The sequence below is a fragment of the Oratosquilla oratoria genome, chromosome 30, assembly GCF_046742065.1.
Source record: "Oratosquilla oratoria isolate Oo_2021 chromosome 30, ASM4674206v1, whole genome shotgun sequence".
Classification (NCBI taxonomy): Eukaryota; Metazoa; Arthropoda; class Malacostraca; order Stomatopoda; family Squillidae; genus Oratosquilla; species Oratosquilla oratoria.
This window is the reverse complement of record NC_134806.1, coordinates 15,353,052-15,366,268: the sequence shown is the minus strand read 5'-3', so window position 1 is coordinate 15,366,268 and position 13,217 is coordinate 15,353,052. Positions and strand designations below refer to the sequence as shown.

General features: G+C 38.8%; 1 protein-coding gene across 6 annotated transcripts in view; it reads left to right on the top strand.

The window, feature by feature from the left end:
- Positions 1 to 13,217, top strand: part of LOC143041037 (zinc finger protein 385B-like) — a 97,037-nt gene extending 83,820 nt beyond the window's left edge. For all 6 annotated transcript variants that reach the window (XM_076212630.1, XM_076212633.1, XM_076212634.1 and 3 more), the window contains 2 exons: positions 6,270 to 6,505; positions 11,584 to 13,217. In XM_076212630.1, the coding sequence (XP_076068745.1) occupies positions 6,270 to 6,505; positions 11,584 to 11,805 (458 nt within the window). In that variant the 3' untranslated portion in view covers positions 11,806 to 13,217. The remainder of the gene's footprint in view (positions 1 to 6,269; positions 6,506 to 11,583) is intronic.

The window sequence follows — 13,217 nt, the reverse complement described above, 5'->3', positions numbered from 1 at the left end:
TGGAAGAGGGGCTGGAAATCTACAAATGTGATACCATTATTCTGAGGAGGAAACAAAGGAGCAGTGAAATTATAGATCAGTGTCTTTGACCAGTATGATAGCCAAAATGTGCAGAAAAGAAGTGTTAAAGATGAATGAAGTATTTGGAGGAGAAGGGAGACACCTGTGTATCCAATATGATGATTTTATATTTTGAGTGGTAAATGTGTTGCATGAGAGAGAAGGATGGGTGGATTTTGTTTACCTAGATTTGGAAAAAGCATTTAACAAAGTGCCACACTGAAGACTGATATGGAAGTTGGAAAACAGACCTTAGAAATACTCTTGAAATGGGTAAAAGACTTTTAAACCACTTGAGCATGATGATGCCTATGTAGGCGTCATGAGGTACGGTGGGTACACGAGGATGCCAGCATCAGTGTATATATATATATCTTTTTCTCATGAGTTACCCACTGATTCTGTGTTTATTATTACTCAGAGTAAAGAAAATGAGTAATGCAGGAGTGACTATATTTTATAATACAAGTAGTGTGACACAAGTCACATATGGCAGCCGAATGAAATTTATACTTAATTTGCTGATGATGCCAAGATTGTGAAAGAAATGATCAGTGAAGATTTTTGGAAACGACCACAGGAAGACGTAGATAAGTTTCATGGATGGAGTCAGGAGTGGAAAGTGAATTTCGTGCAAAGAAATGTAAAATCTTTGAAGTGGGCGAAAGTAGAAAAAGACTAATGAGAAGATAGAAAATGGGAAATGAATCGATAGCCAGAGCAAAGGAGGAAGATGATTTAGGGTTTCTAATTAGGGGTGATCTATCATCAGAAAATCGGAAGAAATGTCTGGAGAGACTTATGATTTGTTGAAGGAATACAAGTCCCATTTCACTACATAAAAGGTTATGAAAACTATTGAAAATGTGATTCATCCCAGATTGGAATATACAACAATGAATATAAGAATAAAGGAGACTTCAAGAGACCATAAGGCCTACACTAGGCAGCTCCGCATCCATCCACCTGCCATCCCCATCCATAAAATTGTCTAATTGTTTTTTAAAACAACTGATAGTTTCAGCGCTTACTACAGGTGTTATCATCAAACCTAAATACCATTCCAAGAGGTCAAGACACAGTCATCAGCCAACATTGAACTTGTGAGGCAGTACTATGTTAAATGGTCCTTCAACCCAAATCCATCCACAACTCGAGTATGTGCATTCCACCTAAAGAGTAGAGAAGTAAATCAAAAGCTTAAAATCTAATGGTCAGAAAAAGAACCAGAACACCACCAGTAGTCTCATAGGCTTGCACTTTCATCTCGAATTAATATAATTATGAAATTATCCATTTATGCAAGAAGATATTGTAAGCCTGAAAATGTTGAGGTTAGTTGCAGCAAGTTCTTTAGATTTTTCCAGTTTAAAAATGGAACTTTCTTTATCATTGGCTGATTGGAGTCATTCTTAATTGTTAGCCCCCCAAAAGTCATAAAGAGTGGAAAAGTAAAAGTCTGATAGGGGGCTTTTGCAACCCAATTTGGAGACAGTACCAGATACTTGGGTGGGGGTGAAGATGTTGAATTATAGAAATTAGAATGAACGCTCTATTTGAAATGGAGTGTCATAAAATTTTGGATATCCCTTTATTTACAGATTCATGAAAGGTGTTTAACATATGCCCATTGCCTAATTATCTGCTAGAAAATACAGATAACAGGCTTGGTGCCTACAGTTTGAAGTGAAAATTAACCACATTAAATCTTTAGTTCTGTGGCATAAAGATTATTGAAATGCCAGAATTAGCTCTTAGGATAGCAGGTCAAGTAATGAAATAACGAGTGTCAATCACTGCTTGTTGCCCAGTTTTTATGCATGATGCTTGAATTGATGCACATTTAAGCAAAGGTGTACCACAAGAATATTTTTCAGTAATTAATTTGATAATGTAAGAATATTAATGATTGAAGGTGGTGTACAAGAGGAATTGGGAGGTCATTAAAAGTTGATAAAGGGTAAGTTTCAAATTGGAAATAACATGTTGGTTATTTTTTTATTTTTTTTATTTTTGTCTGGGATAAACTTACATTAATTAGCATATGTAGTTAGATTATCTATGAATTTGTGAAGTGAGGATGAAATTGTTTAATCCTAAAACTAACAGTGTGAATGGATGTAGGACCTATCAGCTAAATAGAATTTTTTGTTAGTGACCAGAGTAAGTGTTCTAGATGACCTGCATGCTCAAGATTGATTGAGATAGGCCTAACTGTGTGAGAGACAATTCTTAACCGAGTAAAAATATTAGGTGATAGCCTAGATAGAATGTAAAAGGACCAAATTGTGTTTATTATTTGTCATCCAGAGTAGTGTCCATGCCCCATTAACCCACCTTTCTATCCTGGTTAGAATTTTTGCAAGAAATTTTTATGCTCTGTCGTGACTGAATGTGGCAACTAAACCATATCCTTTTGTTTGCTAGTATTCTTTCTTTTGATATTGGCTTGTGAAATTGGTTATTGGAGTGTATATGTATAATAATCATTACTTGTAATTAGAGTAATTTCTGTGATGATTTTTAATTTTTTATTTCTATTATATATACATATTTATTTTATTTATTTTTAACTTGGAATCAATTCAGATGGAAATTTTATTAGTTGGGTATTAATTACAAAGAAATTCTGGCAATGAAAACTAAGATATGCCTGACTTTATTTCAAATCAAGATGAATGTTAAGAAAGTTTAGTGTGCAGTTGGGACATATATATATATATAAATGCATAATTATAAACACTGATTATATGTTGCACATCTGTGTTAGAAAAGTGACTGCACATTAAGCTTGATTTCAAAAGTGGGATTTGGCAATACGTGTTAAATTTGAATAGTACAAAGGCTTTTATGCCCACTGCAGTGCTGATTGATTTTAGTGTTTTTATTTAATGCCTCCTGTTTGAGTGTTGTTTTAAGTTCAGTTCTATTTCATCTTCACTCGTTATTAATTTTCATGTTTCTACTCCTCCCATTGTCAAGTAAGTCACTTTGCTAGAGAGTATTGAATGTTGACAATATGACTGTCAGTCTGTGTAAGAAGAACAGACTGTCTTTTCACATTACCAAGGATTTCTGCAACAAATGTGTGCTTGTAGTAATTGAGCATTCAGTATTCTTCAGCTGTTATTGGAGTGCCCAGTGAAGATGTTCATTGGTTCTTAATCAAGTACTGTATATTGAACATCTTATTTTGAGTATATATACATGAATTCAATTGGAGGAATTGTGTATGTGTATGAAATACAAGTACACATAGAATATGTAATTTATAGATCAGTAGGACATGTAGGAGGGTGAAAGGGTGGGGGAAGGATTGAGAGAAGTGAAATGAAGGTAGTTTAGAGATTATATATTTATATACACATATATAATATATATGAATACGCGATATGGTAAAGATACTTAGAACAGAGACAGAAATGGGAAAAAAAAATAGGGAGGATCAGTTACTATTGGATGAAAGAACAAGTTGTAGCAAAAAGGGAATAAATAAGAGATAATAAATACAGAAGACGTTATGTTAAGAAACAACTTTCCATGTGGTTATCATTATGTGGAATAATTAGGAATTAATCCATGCAAATAACATTAATTTTTTACAAGTGGAGATGGGACCCCATAAGCATAGTTCCAAGACAATGGTATATCTCTCATACACACAGCTCATGGCACAGTGGTAGAGTTCCTGGCCACCACTATGGCAGTCCAGGTTCGAATCCTGCCTAGGGTTGAAATAATTTCAGTATCGCTGCACTGCAAGTCATTACTCCAGTTCTCATGGGCAGGGAGTTGGGGGGTGCGGGCTGTGTATGTAAGGTCACACAGCATTACCCTTAGATCAGTCATATATGAATTCTGTGCTCTTCCAAGAGGGAAATGGTTGTCGATCATGAGTCCAACACGTGATCCAAGACCATGGGGAATCTCACACACACACACAGTGAAGGATATAAGCAGGATTGAAAGAATACAAAGAGCAGCAATCAAACGGTCCCCAGCCTGGCAGATAAACCATACGAGGAGAGACCAAAAACATTGGGTCTACCAACTTTGAAAGATCAAAGAGAAAGAGGTTATGTGATTGCAGTATTTAGGTCATGAAAGGGAATAGATTGCATTGACAAAAGAGATCTTATTAAAGATAGGGTTTACGAGGTCAAGGGAACAAATTAAGAAAGACCACATGTCAAAAGGATGTGAAGAAATACAGTTTTCCATATAAATGCATAAATATGTGGAATAGCTCAGGTGATATAGCCCAAGCTCGAACAGTACATGAGGTCAAATCTAAATATGATAGTTGGAAATCAAAAATATAGATTAATTTGGAACTGTACATGAATTTGAGGCTAAATATGATACAAAAAAATGGAGAATAGGAGATGGAAACCAATGAGTTGTTCCTTTTCTGTATAATACAATTAGGTAAATATACACATACAAAGAGTTTGGTGTGTGTCTATGTAAGGTTATGCAGTACCTTAGGTCAAGCCATATACGAGTTCTGGGCTGTCATCTGAGAGGGTAACAGCTGTCACTTACAAGTTCAACATTTGATCTAAGATGAATCACGCACACATACACAGCTATACAGAAAATTTAAACTCCTTTACTTCTTACATATTGGTGCCTGTCACAGGTCCAGGAACATGGATGTCGGAGCTCTTGGAATCTTGAAAACAAAACCAGAACCTTCACATCCACGTAGAGTTACAGCCCCAAGGGTCTGATGATACTTCTCCAGACCAGGCCAAAGGTCTTTCTCTCTGAACTTCAACTGTATATTCTGCAATTGTTCATATGAGAGCAGACTAGTGACAACTCATACCACATGGACAACAATCCAAAATTTCTTCCCACAGCATCTCTGGGGCTGTAGGTTTGCAGTCATTGAAATTTGATGCAACTTATTGATAAATAAAAAATAAACAAAATAAAATGAATGGGGGGGGACATTGTAGATTATTTTAGGGTAGGGTCTTGCACAGAACTGAAGCAAAACTAATGGTAAACTGCATATCAGTTATACATCAGAGATTGATCATGTAGCCATTGACAGGGTGGTATAAATCCATAGCATATAATTAACAACTTCTTTACTGCAAAGAGGTTGCCATGGAGATAGGTGAGATAGCCTTGCGATGGACAGTAGGAAGAGAGAAAATAGATGTTAAAGGCCTTTTCCCTCGTATAAGGGGCTAGCCAAGTCAAAGCATAGAAAAAGTGGCCACCCATTATTGAAGGAGTTAATTGATATAGGGTGTAATTTTGTTTACTACATAGGCGATGCAGAGGAGATGAGGAAAGTGGCTACAGTGAAGGGAAAAGTGGCAACTGGCTTGGGATGGGTTACATTAGTTTGAACTAAAATAATGAAGAAAGGCATATTGCAAGTTTGGCTTGATCCAATAATGCTCAATTAGATACTAAACACATGTGCTCCTCCCAGTAATTTAGTGCTTTAGTAGACTCGCAGGTGTAAATACTGAAAAAGGTTAGGGAGAGGTCAATACCAGAAATATGTGCACACATGTATGTGTTAATAAAAAACACTGGTAATGTTCAGTTATCCAAGATTGACAACTGGAAAAGAAAACTAAATGAAGCAAAGTGCTGTCTTGCATTACATCTTCAATGCAAAGTACTTTGCACTGAAAATGTAATATATGAAAGTGCTTTGCTTAGCTTAGTTTTCTTTCTCAGTCGTCATTCTTTTGTATATGTGTGTATGTATATGTATGTATATATATATATCTGTTGTCTCTGGTGGAATATGTATATATGTATGTGTATATATATATATACACACACACACATACATATGTATAAGCAATATTTTATATTACAAATTGAAGGCCTCAAGGATGGATATATTGGTTCTCATAATACACAGACCTACCATTGTTGTTGTAGGAAGCAAGCAAGCAAGCAGTATTACTCCTGCCCTAGCATGTGGTGGGCATAAATGATTTGTTGGGCCAAAGCTGTGTCTGTTGTCAGTAAAAGTTCAGATCCATTAGGCAGTGCATTGAGCTTTTGGCAGATATTTTGGGATTTAGTCTTATTTTATTTTCCTTATGTCTTTACCCATCCGTTGATGTGATTGAATAATCAATTTGATAATCGGTCTATCTCGAAAAGGGAGGAGTATTTTGATGACCGATTGATCACTTTGAGGCCTTGATTATCAATCATCTTCACTGTAGGGGTCACAGGAAGTTTTGGCTCAGGTGCTGGACCTAATCCTGCCCGCCAGTTCAGTGGCAGCAACCAAGGTGGTGGCAGTGGCGGTGGCGGCGGCGGTGGCGGCAATGATATTGGCGGGGCAACTCTGGAAGATATTCCTGATTGTGTCACAAAGCTGGAAGACACTAAGGGTGGCGGCAAGTTCCTGTGCAATCCTTGCCAGGCCCACTGCAATTCAAGTGTACAACTTTCCCAGGTAAGTTCATCCATAGATTTTCAGTTGTGTGTATATGTACATTGTGTGTACAGGAAGGATTCCCCTTACAGCAGATTTATTTGTAGAAAATCTCGGAAATTGAAATTTTTGACAATCCATCCATTTCCCAAGATTGATTGATTCCCTATGCCATTGCATTTAGGTTTATATTTGTATATATATAATACATGATGGGTATATTTGAAGAAGAAAAGAATTAATATATATATATATATATATAATATATATATACATACATATATTCATATATATACATACATACATACATATATTCATTCTTTTCTTCAAATATGCCCATCATTGGGAGGCATAAGCCCTAGCTTGTTAGCTAGGGGAATTTTTAATTTAAAGACGTCAGTATGTGTATATCGAAATAAGCGAGATTTTATTTTTTGTGAATGGTAGATAGCATAAAAACAATTTGTGCCAACTTATATGGAAATCAATTGGGTGGGAATATCTTATTTTTTATTATTATTATTGTTATTGTTATTATTTTATATATATATATATATGTTTTGGAAAGAAATTAAGAGAGGAAGAGGAGGCGAATCAAGTAGGGAAGAAAAGGTAAAAGGTGTAGATGGAGAGATGATAATGGAAGAGAAGGCAGTAAGGGGAAGATGGGCAGAATATTTTAGGGAGTTGCTAAATGTGAAGGAGGATAGGGTAGGAAAGATAGCTGCAGTGGGAAATACAAAGAAAATGAGAGTGATGAGTGAGGAGAATGGAGGAGAAATAAGAAAGGATGAGGTGAAGGCAGTTGTAAAGATGATGAAAGCAGGTAAGGCACCTGATCTGGATGGATGCCATGCAGAATGTCTGAAAAAGGGAGGTTCAGTGATGGACTGGTTGGTGAGGTTATTTAATGTTTGCTGGAGAGAGGGTAGGGTACCGGAGGACTGGAGAAGTGCCTGTATAGTTCCTCTTTACAAGGGAAAAGTGGACAAGTGTGAATGTAGTAGTTTCAGAGGGATTAGCCTGTTAAGTGTAGTAGGGAAGGCTTATGGGAGGATCTTGATTGAGAGGATTAGGAGAGGAACAGAAGGAGTAATTGGTGAGGAACAGTGTGGATTTAGGACAGGTAGAGGTTGTGTAGATCAGATCTTTGTGGTAAGACAGATATGTGAGAAAGCTATAGGAAAGGGGAAGGATGTTTTTTGGGCTTTTATGGATCTGGAAAAGGCTTATGATAGGGTAGACAGAAAGGCACTGTGGGAGGTTATGCAGATTTATGGGATAGGAGGAAAGCTTTTAGGAGCTGTCAAGAGTTTTTATGAGAGTAGTAGAGCTTGTGTCAGGATTAGAAATGGAGAGAGTGAGTGGTTTGAAGTAAAGGTGGGACTTCGTCAAGGATGCGTTATGTCGCCCTGGCTGTTCAACTTATACATGGATGGGGTGGTGAATGCTAGGGTAGTGGGTCAGGGATTGGAGATGGTTAAAGAAAATGGAGAAAAGTGGGAGGTGAGCTAGTTGTTGTTTGCTGATGACACTGCCCTTGTGGCAGGGTCAGAGGAGGGATTGAGGAAGCTGGTGGCAGAGTTTGGGAGAGTATGTGATAGAAGAAAGCTAAAGATAAATGTGGGTAAAAGTAAGGTGATGAGATGTACAAGGGGTGAAAGTGGCAGTAGACTGGAAGTGAACATTAAGGGAGAGCGACTGGAGGAAGTGGATAGTTTTAGATACTTGGGTGCAAGTGTAGCAGGGAAAGGTGGAGGTAGAATGTAGATTGAGAGAAGCGAGTAAATGCCTTGGTGGATTAAAGAGTGTAATGAGGAATAGACATTTAGGAATGGATGCGAAGAGGAGACTGTATGAAGGAGTGATTGTGCCAACAGCACTGTATGGGGCAGAAACGTGGAACATAAGAGAAGAAGAGAGAAGGAGTTTGAATGTGTTTGAGATGAGGTGTCTGAGAAGTATGGTGGGGGTTACTAGGCTGGATAGAGTGAGAAATGAGGAGGTGAGGAGGAGAACAGGGGTGAAAAAGGAGCTGGGAGATAGGGTTGATGAAAGAATATTAGGATGGTTTGGACACATGGAAAGAATGAGTGAAGAAAGACTAGTAAAAGAGGTATGTAAGGCAGATGTGGAGGGAGTGAACATGAGGGGACGTCCTAGGATGAGGTGGATGGATGGGGTGAAGGGGGCTTTGGGGAAGAGGGGAATGTCTGTTGAGGAAGGAAGGGAGAGGACGGAAGACAGAGGTGAGTGGAGAATGGTTGTATATGGATGTTGTTGTGATTGCATGAGGAGGAATGGGCGGGGGGGTGGGGTAGTATGTGTGAGTAAATTTTGACGCAGCCCAAAGGGATTTCTCCCCGTCCTCTCCTTATATGCAAGGGGGGACGGAGAGGGGGGGTCGCCGATTAAATGAAGCGGCCTTGCTGTGGATGTGCTGTGTCTTGCGACACTGCTTCTGACCCAGGGCGGTGGGCAAGGTGCAGGGATGACCCGTCATCCAGGAGGTGCTCAGATAAGAGGGAGGGTGGGAGGGGTGTGGAGTGTATTTAGGGATGAAATGAGTGGGAGTGTTTTTATGCCTTTCCATTTTTGGCTACCTCCCTTGAAAGGGGGAAAAAGCCTTGGTATATGTATGTATATATATATATATATTTCTTCTAGTCTAAAAGTTACACCCTAACGGATTTTTCTTTGTGAATACCCAAATTTCATAAAAAGTTTGTGTAATTATATTGCAAAAGCCAGTTTTATCCATAGAGACAATTCAACAAGACTAATTAGAAAAAAAATATAAGTATTGTGTTAACAAAAAATAAATAGTTATAAGCATAAATATGATATAGATATTGAGCCGCAAAGAGGTTTAGAGTAGAGGGTGGAGGCAAAATGCAATGCGAGGGAAGCTTAGGGATGCAAGATAGGGTAGGAGTTAGATCAATAAGATAAAATAAACATATTTTGGAAGGGAGTGAAGATTGCTGGGAGATGAGTTGGCTAGAGAGGGTAGGATAAAGAGAGATTAACAGAAATTGGAAAGATTGCAAAATATTTCAAAGTACTGAATGTTCGGATGGTTTGGGCATGTGGAGGGAAGGAGTGAGGAGGTATTGGTGGAAGAGGTGTAGAGGGTGGAGGTTGGGGGAGGGAACGTTAGGTGACCAGGGATGGATGGATGGGGTGAAAGGGGCATTGGGAGGAAGGGGTGTGTCTATTGAGGAATGAAGGGAGAAGATAGGGGTGAATGAAGACTGGTTGTGTATGGATGATGCTGTGATGCATGGAAGGGAATGGGTGGTGAGGGAGTATGTGTGAATGCTATTTTGATGCAACCCGAAGGGATTTCTCCCTGTTTTCTCTCTTTCTGCATAAGGGGACGGAAAAAAGGGGCGGGGAGGGGGGGGGGTCATCAGTTAAATAAAGCAGTTTTGCTGTAGATGTGCTGTGTCTTGCTACATTGCATCTGACCTAGGGTGGTGGACGAGATGCAAGGATGGTCCATCATCTGAGAGGAGATGGGAGGGTTGGCAAATGGGATGTGGGGATGAAGTGGGTGGGAGTGGATTTGTGACTGGCTACCTCCCTTGTAAGGGGGAAAAAGGCCTAGGTATATGTATGAATCAAATGCAAAAGAGACTGGGGAGGGAATGTGTTAGTTATGTCAGGACAGCGACTGTGATTGGAGAGGTGAACAAGTCGTTATAAAAAAGAAAGATGCAAGTAGCCTTGAAGGTGAAAGCTGGAAAAGCACCTGGGTCACGTGATTGTCACATGGAATGTGGTATAGGAGTAGTTAAAAGAAATAGTTGAGATTGTCTGTTGTGTCTAAGAGAGAGAAGTAAACTGGAGTGCATGCAGAGATTCACTATGCATGGGGAAGGTGGAGAAATATACTTGTAGGAGTTTGAGTTGGATCAGTGTTGATTGTGGACCATAAGGTGTATGAACATGTGTTAATTGAGAGGATGAGTAGAAGAATGGAATGATTGGGTAGTAGTAGTAGTGTGGGTCAGGGAGAGGAAGGAGTGCATAGTTCAGTACAGAGTTGCTGAAAGCCAAAAGCGAGGCCATGGTCCATGGGTTCCGTGCAGTGCTGTTTTGCAGTGTGATAAAAAACTGCGATTGGAAAAAGGGTCAGGTTGTCCCAATCTGGAAAGGGAAAGGTCTAGCTGGACTGCAACATTTGCCACTGCTCATTGTGACAAGCAAGGTGCTCCACCATGTGTTGCTGATATGAGTGTGTTCACATCTGCTAAATTTTCAGATGCCTGAGCAGTGTAGTTTTATGTCTGTAAGTCAACAGCTGATCAGGTCCTAGTACTTGGTGTTCTTATGGAGTGCTGACATGAGTTTCAACAGGGAATTTTTTTCAGCCTGTGTTGATCTCAAGGCATTTGACTAACTGCATCAAGGTCTGCAGATCTGTAGGATTCCTGCAATGATTATTGACTTGATGTCTGGCTTATACTCTGGGACAGTGCTGTAAAGTATGGAAGGGTTGTGGCCTCTTTCTTGTTAATTCAGGAATGAAGCAAGGTTGTATCCCCATCCCAATACACTTCAACACCTGCATGTACTTGGTACTTGACAGAGTTGTTGGTCAATGTCATTGCAGAGCATCTGTTGGTCAGACCTTGGCTCTGCCAGTGTTGCTGTACTTATTGCATAGATGTTGCAAGAAGTTTGCAAGCCTCGGGTCACTGCACAGGGGGATGAGACTATTTGAATGGGATTAATCAAGACTAATGTAACTCCTTCCTTAACGGAAAGATACCACACAGTTCAAAAAGTTTGTATGCTGTCAGCCAGAATAAAACGGAAAATAGCCTACAGTACAGAGGGAAGTACTGTTGGGGTATTCCAGTGTCTATTTTACCATGAATCCCCTTTCCCATTTTATGAAAATTTGGTTTTCAGATTGTAGAATTATATACCGTATGGTTGACAGAAGTGATACTTATGAAGTGTTCATTTATTTTTAACTTGTAATGATATACACATTAACATGAAAATTTCCTTCAATGGCAGTTTGAAAAGTGATCATAGCTGATTTTAAGGAACCAACAGGTTCTAAAAAAAACCTACCCTTATTACAGCATTTGAGCTCCAAAAAGCACCAAGATAAGATCTCTGGCAAGGTCCCCAAGCCAGGACGTGGTAGATGGCGTGGAAGATGGCGTGGGAGGTGGGGTGGACGACGCAATTTCAGAAGTCAAAGTCGGCAGACTCAACAGAATCAGCCAATGCCCAATCCTCGAACTCATACCTATACTCAGCCATTGTCCCACAACTTTGTGTCTGGGGGGGCCTTCATGTAGTCTGAGTGTGCTGTAATGATATAAATATATATTTTTTTCCGTTTCTTTTCTGTGCAGTGTTTTCGGCATTGCAAGACGAGGGTTAGCACTGCCTGACTTCTCATTACAGAGTATAGTTGGTATATTCAGTGTTTGTAACTGATGTCGGGGTAATAGATATGTTGCCACGTTCAATTCTAACTTATATGCTCACCAACGGTTTCCCCAGTCAGATGGATGGCTTCAGTTTTATACAAATGTGCCATCATAAATGTACCAGGTCATGTAGAGTTCCAGCAGCCTCACAGTTATATGGAATTTGGAAGTGACAGTCTATTGTCTTGTTTGGAAGCAAAAGCCAAATATGCCCAAAATGTTTAAAGTTGGCTGGTAGTGGCAGTGGATTTGCCTGAATTACTTTGAATGAGTATTTGATCCTTACAAAGTTGTGACATAATTCAGGATTTTATTCTGCCTAAGTACAGACAATTTTATTCAGCTGTGGAGTCTAACTTGAGCCTGAAAAGATCATGATCAATAGAAATCTTATAGGCCTTTCTGTCTACCCAGTGAGCTGTATAAGGTTGTATGTCTATAGGTAGAACAAAATATGTAGTGTATATCTTGTGTGTGTGTAGATGGTATTAGAGAATTGGAGATAAACTTTTATCTATGATGAAGAAAATAAAATGCAAGGCAGTGTGAAATAATTATCTAACACTCACCTCATTGGCAGCCAGAATAAATGTAAACATCATGAGCAAGGGTGTTCCTCTCTAGCAGCAGTCATAAACAAGGTACAAGTTATAGACCATGGAAAGGCCAATAGAAAGGTTTTGTAGATTATAAAAGAAGCCATGACAATGCTAGGAAAGTGAAGGGACTTCCAATTTCTTAGCTGGCTATAGCAGTAGTGTAATGGAGTTGAAAAAGGTAGCTACAATAATTAGTAGTCACTGGTGTGTCTCAAAAAAGAAGCAGGTTTGGGTGAATGTATCTTGGAGAGGTGTAGGTAAAAGTAAGTTGTTTTTGTAATTCACTGAAGTTGGTCAAAAGTAGAAGGCTTATCTCGAACTCTTTAAGCTAAGGATCATGTTTGTCAGACTTTGATGTTCAAATTTTTCTAGCCTAGAACTTTCACAAGTGGGACAGGAATGTCAATATTTTATTTCACTTTTTCATGTTTGAAGTAATTTTCATCTTCTTTGACAACTTTTGTTTAAGGGCATTATAAATAATTAGTGAAGGAAATATTCAGAACTCTTCCTTTTTTCCTCCATCTTCTTTCCTTTTAATTTAATTTTGTTCTTCTAGGGTTAACAAATGCCCATGATATTTTTTTTATGATGAACAAATTTTCAACCCATTTTCTAGAGTGGACTTTTTGTTATTGTAAAATTACAATGATCAGGACAAATATACATTGAATCCAT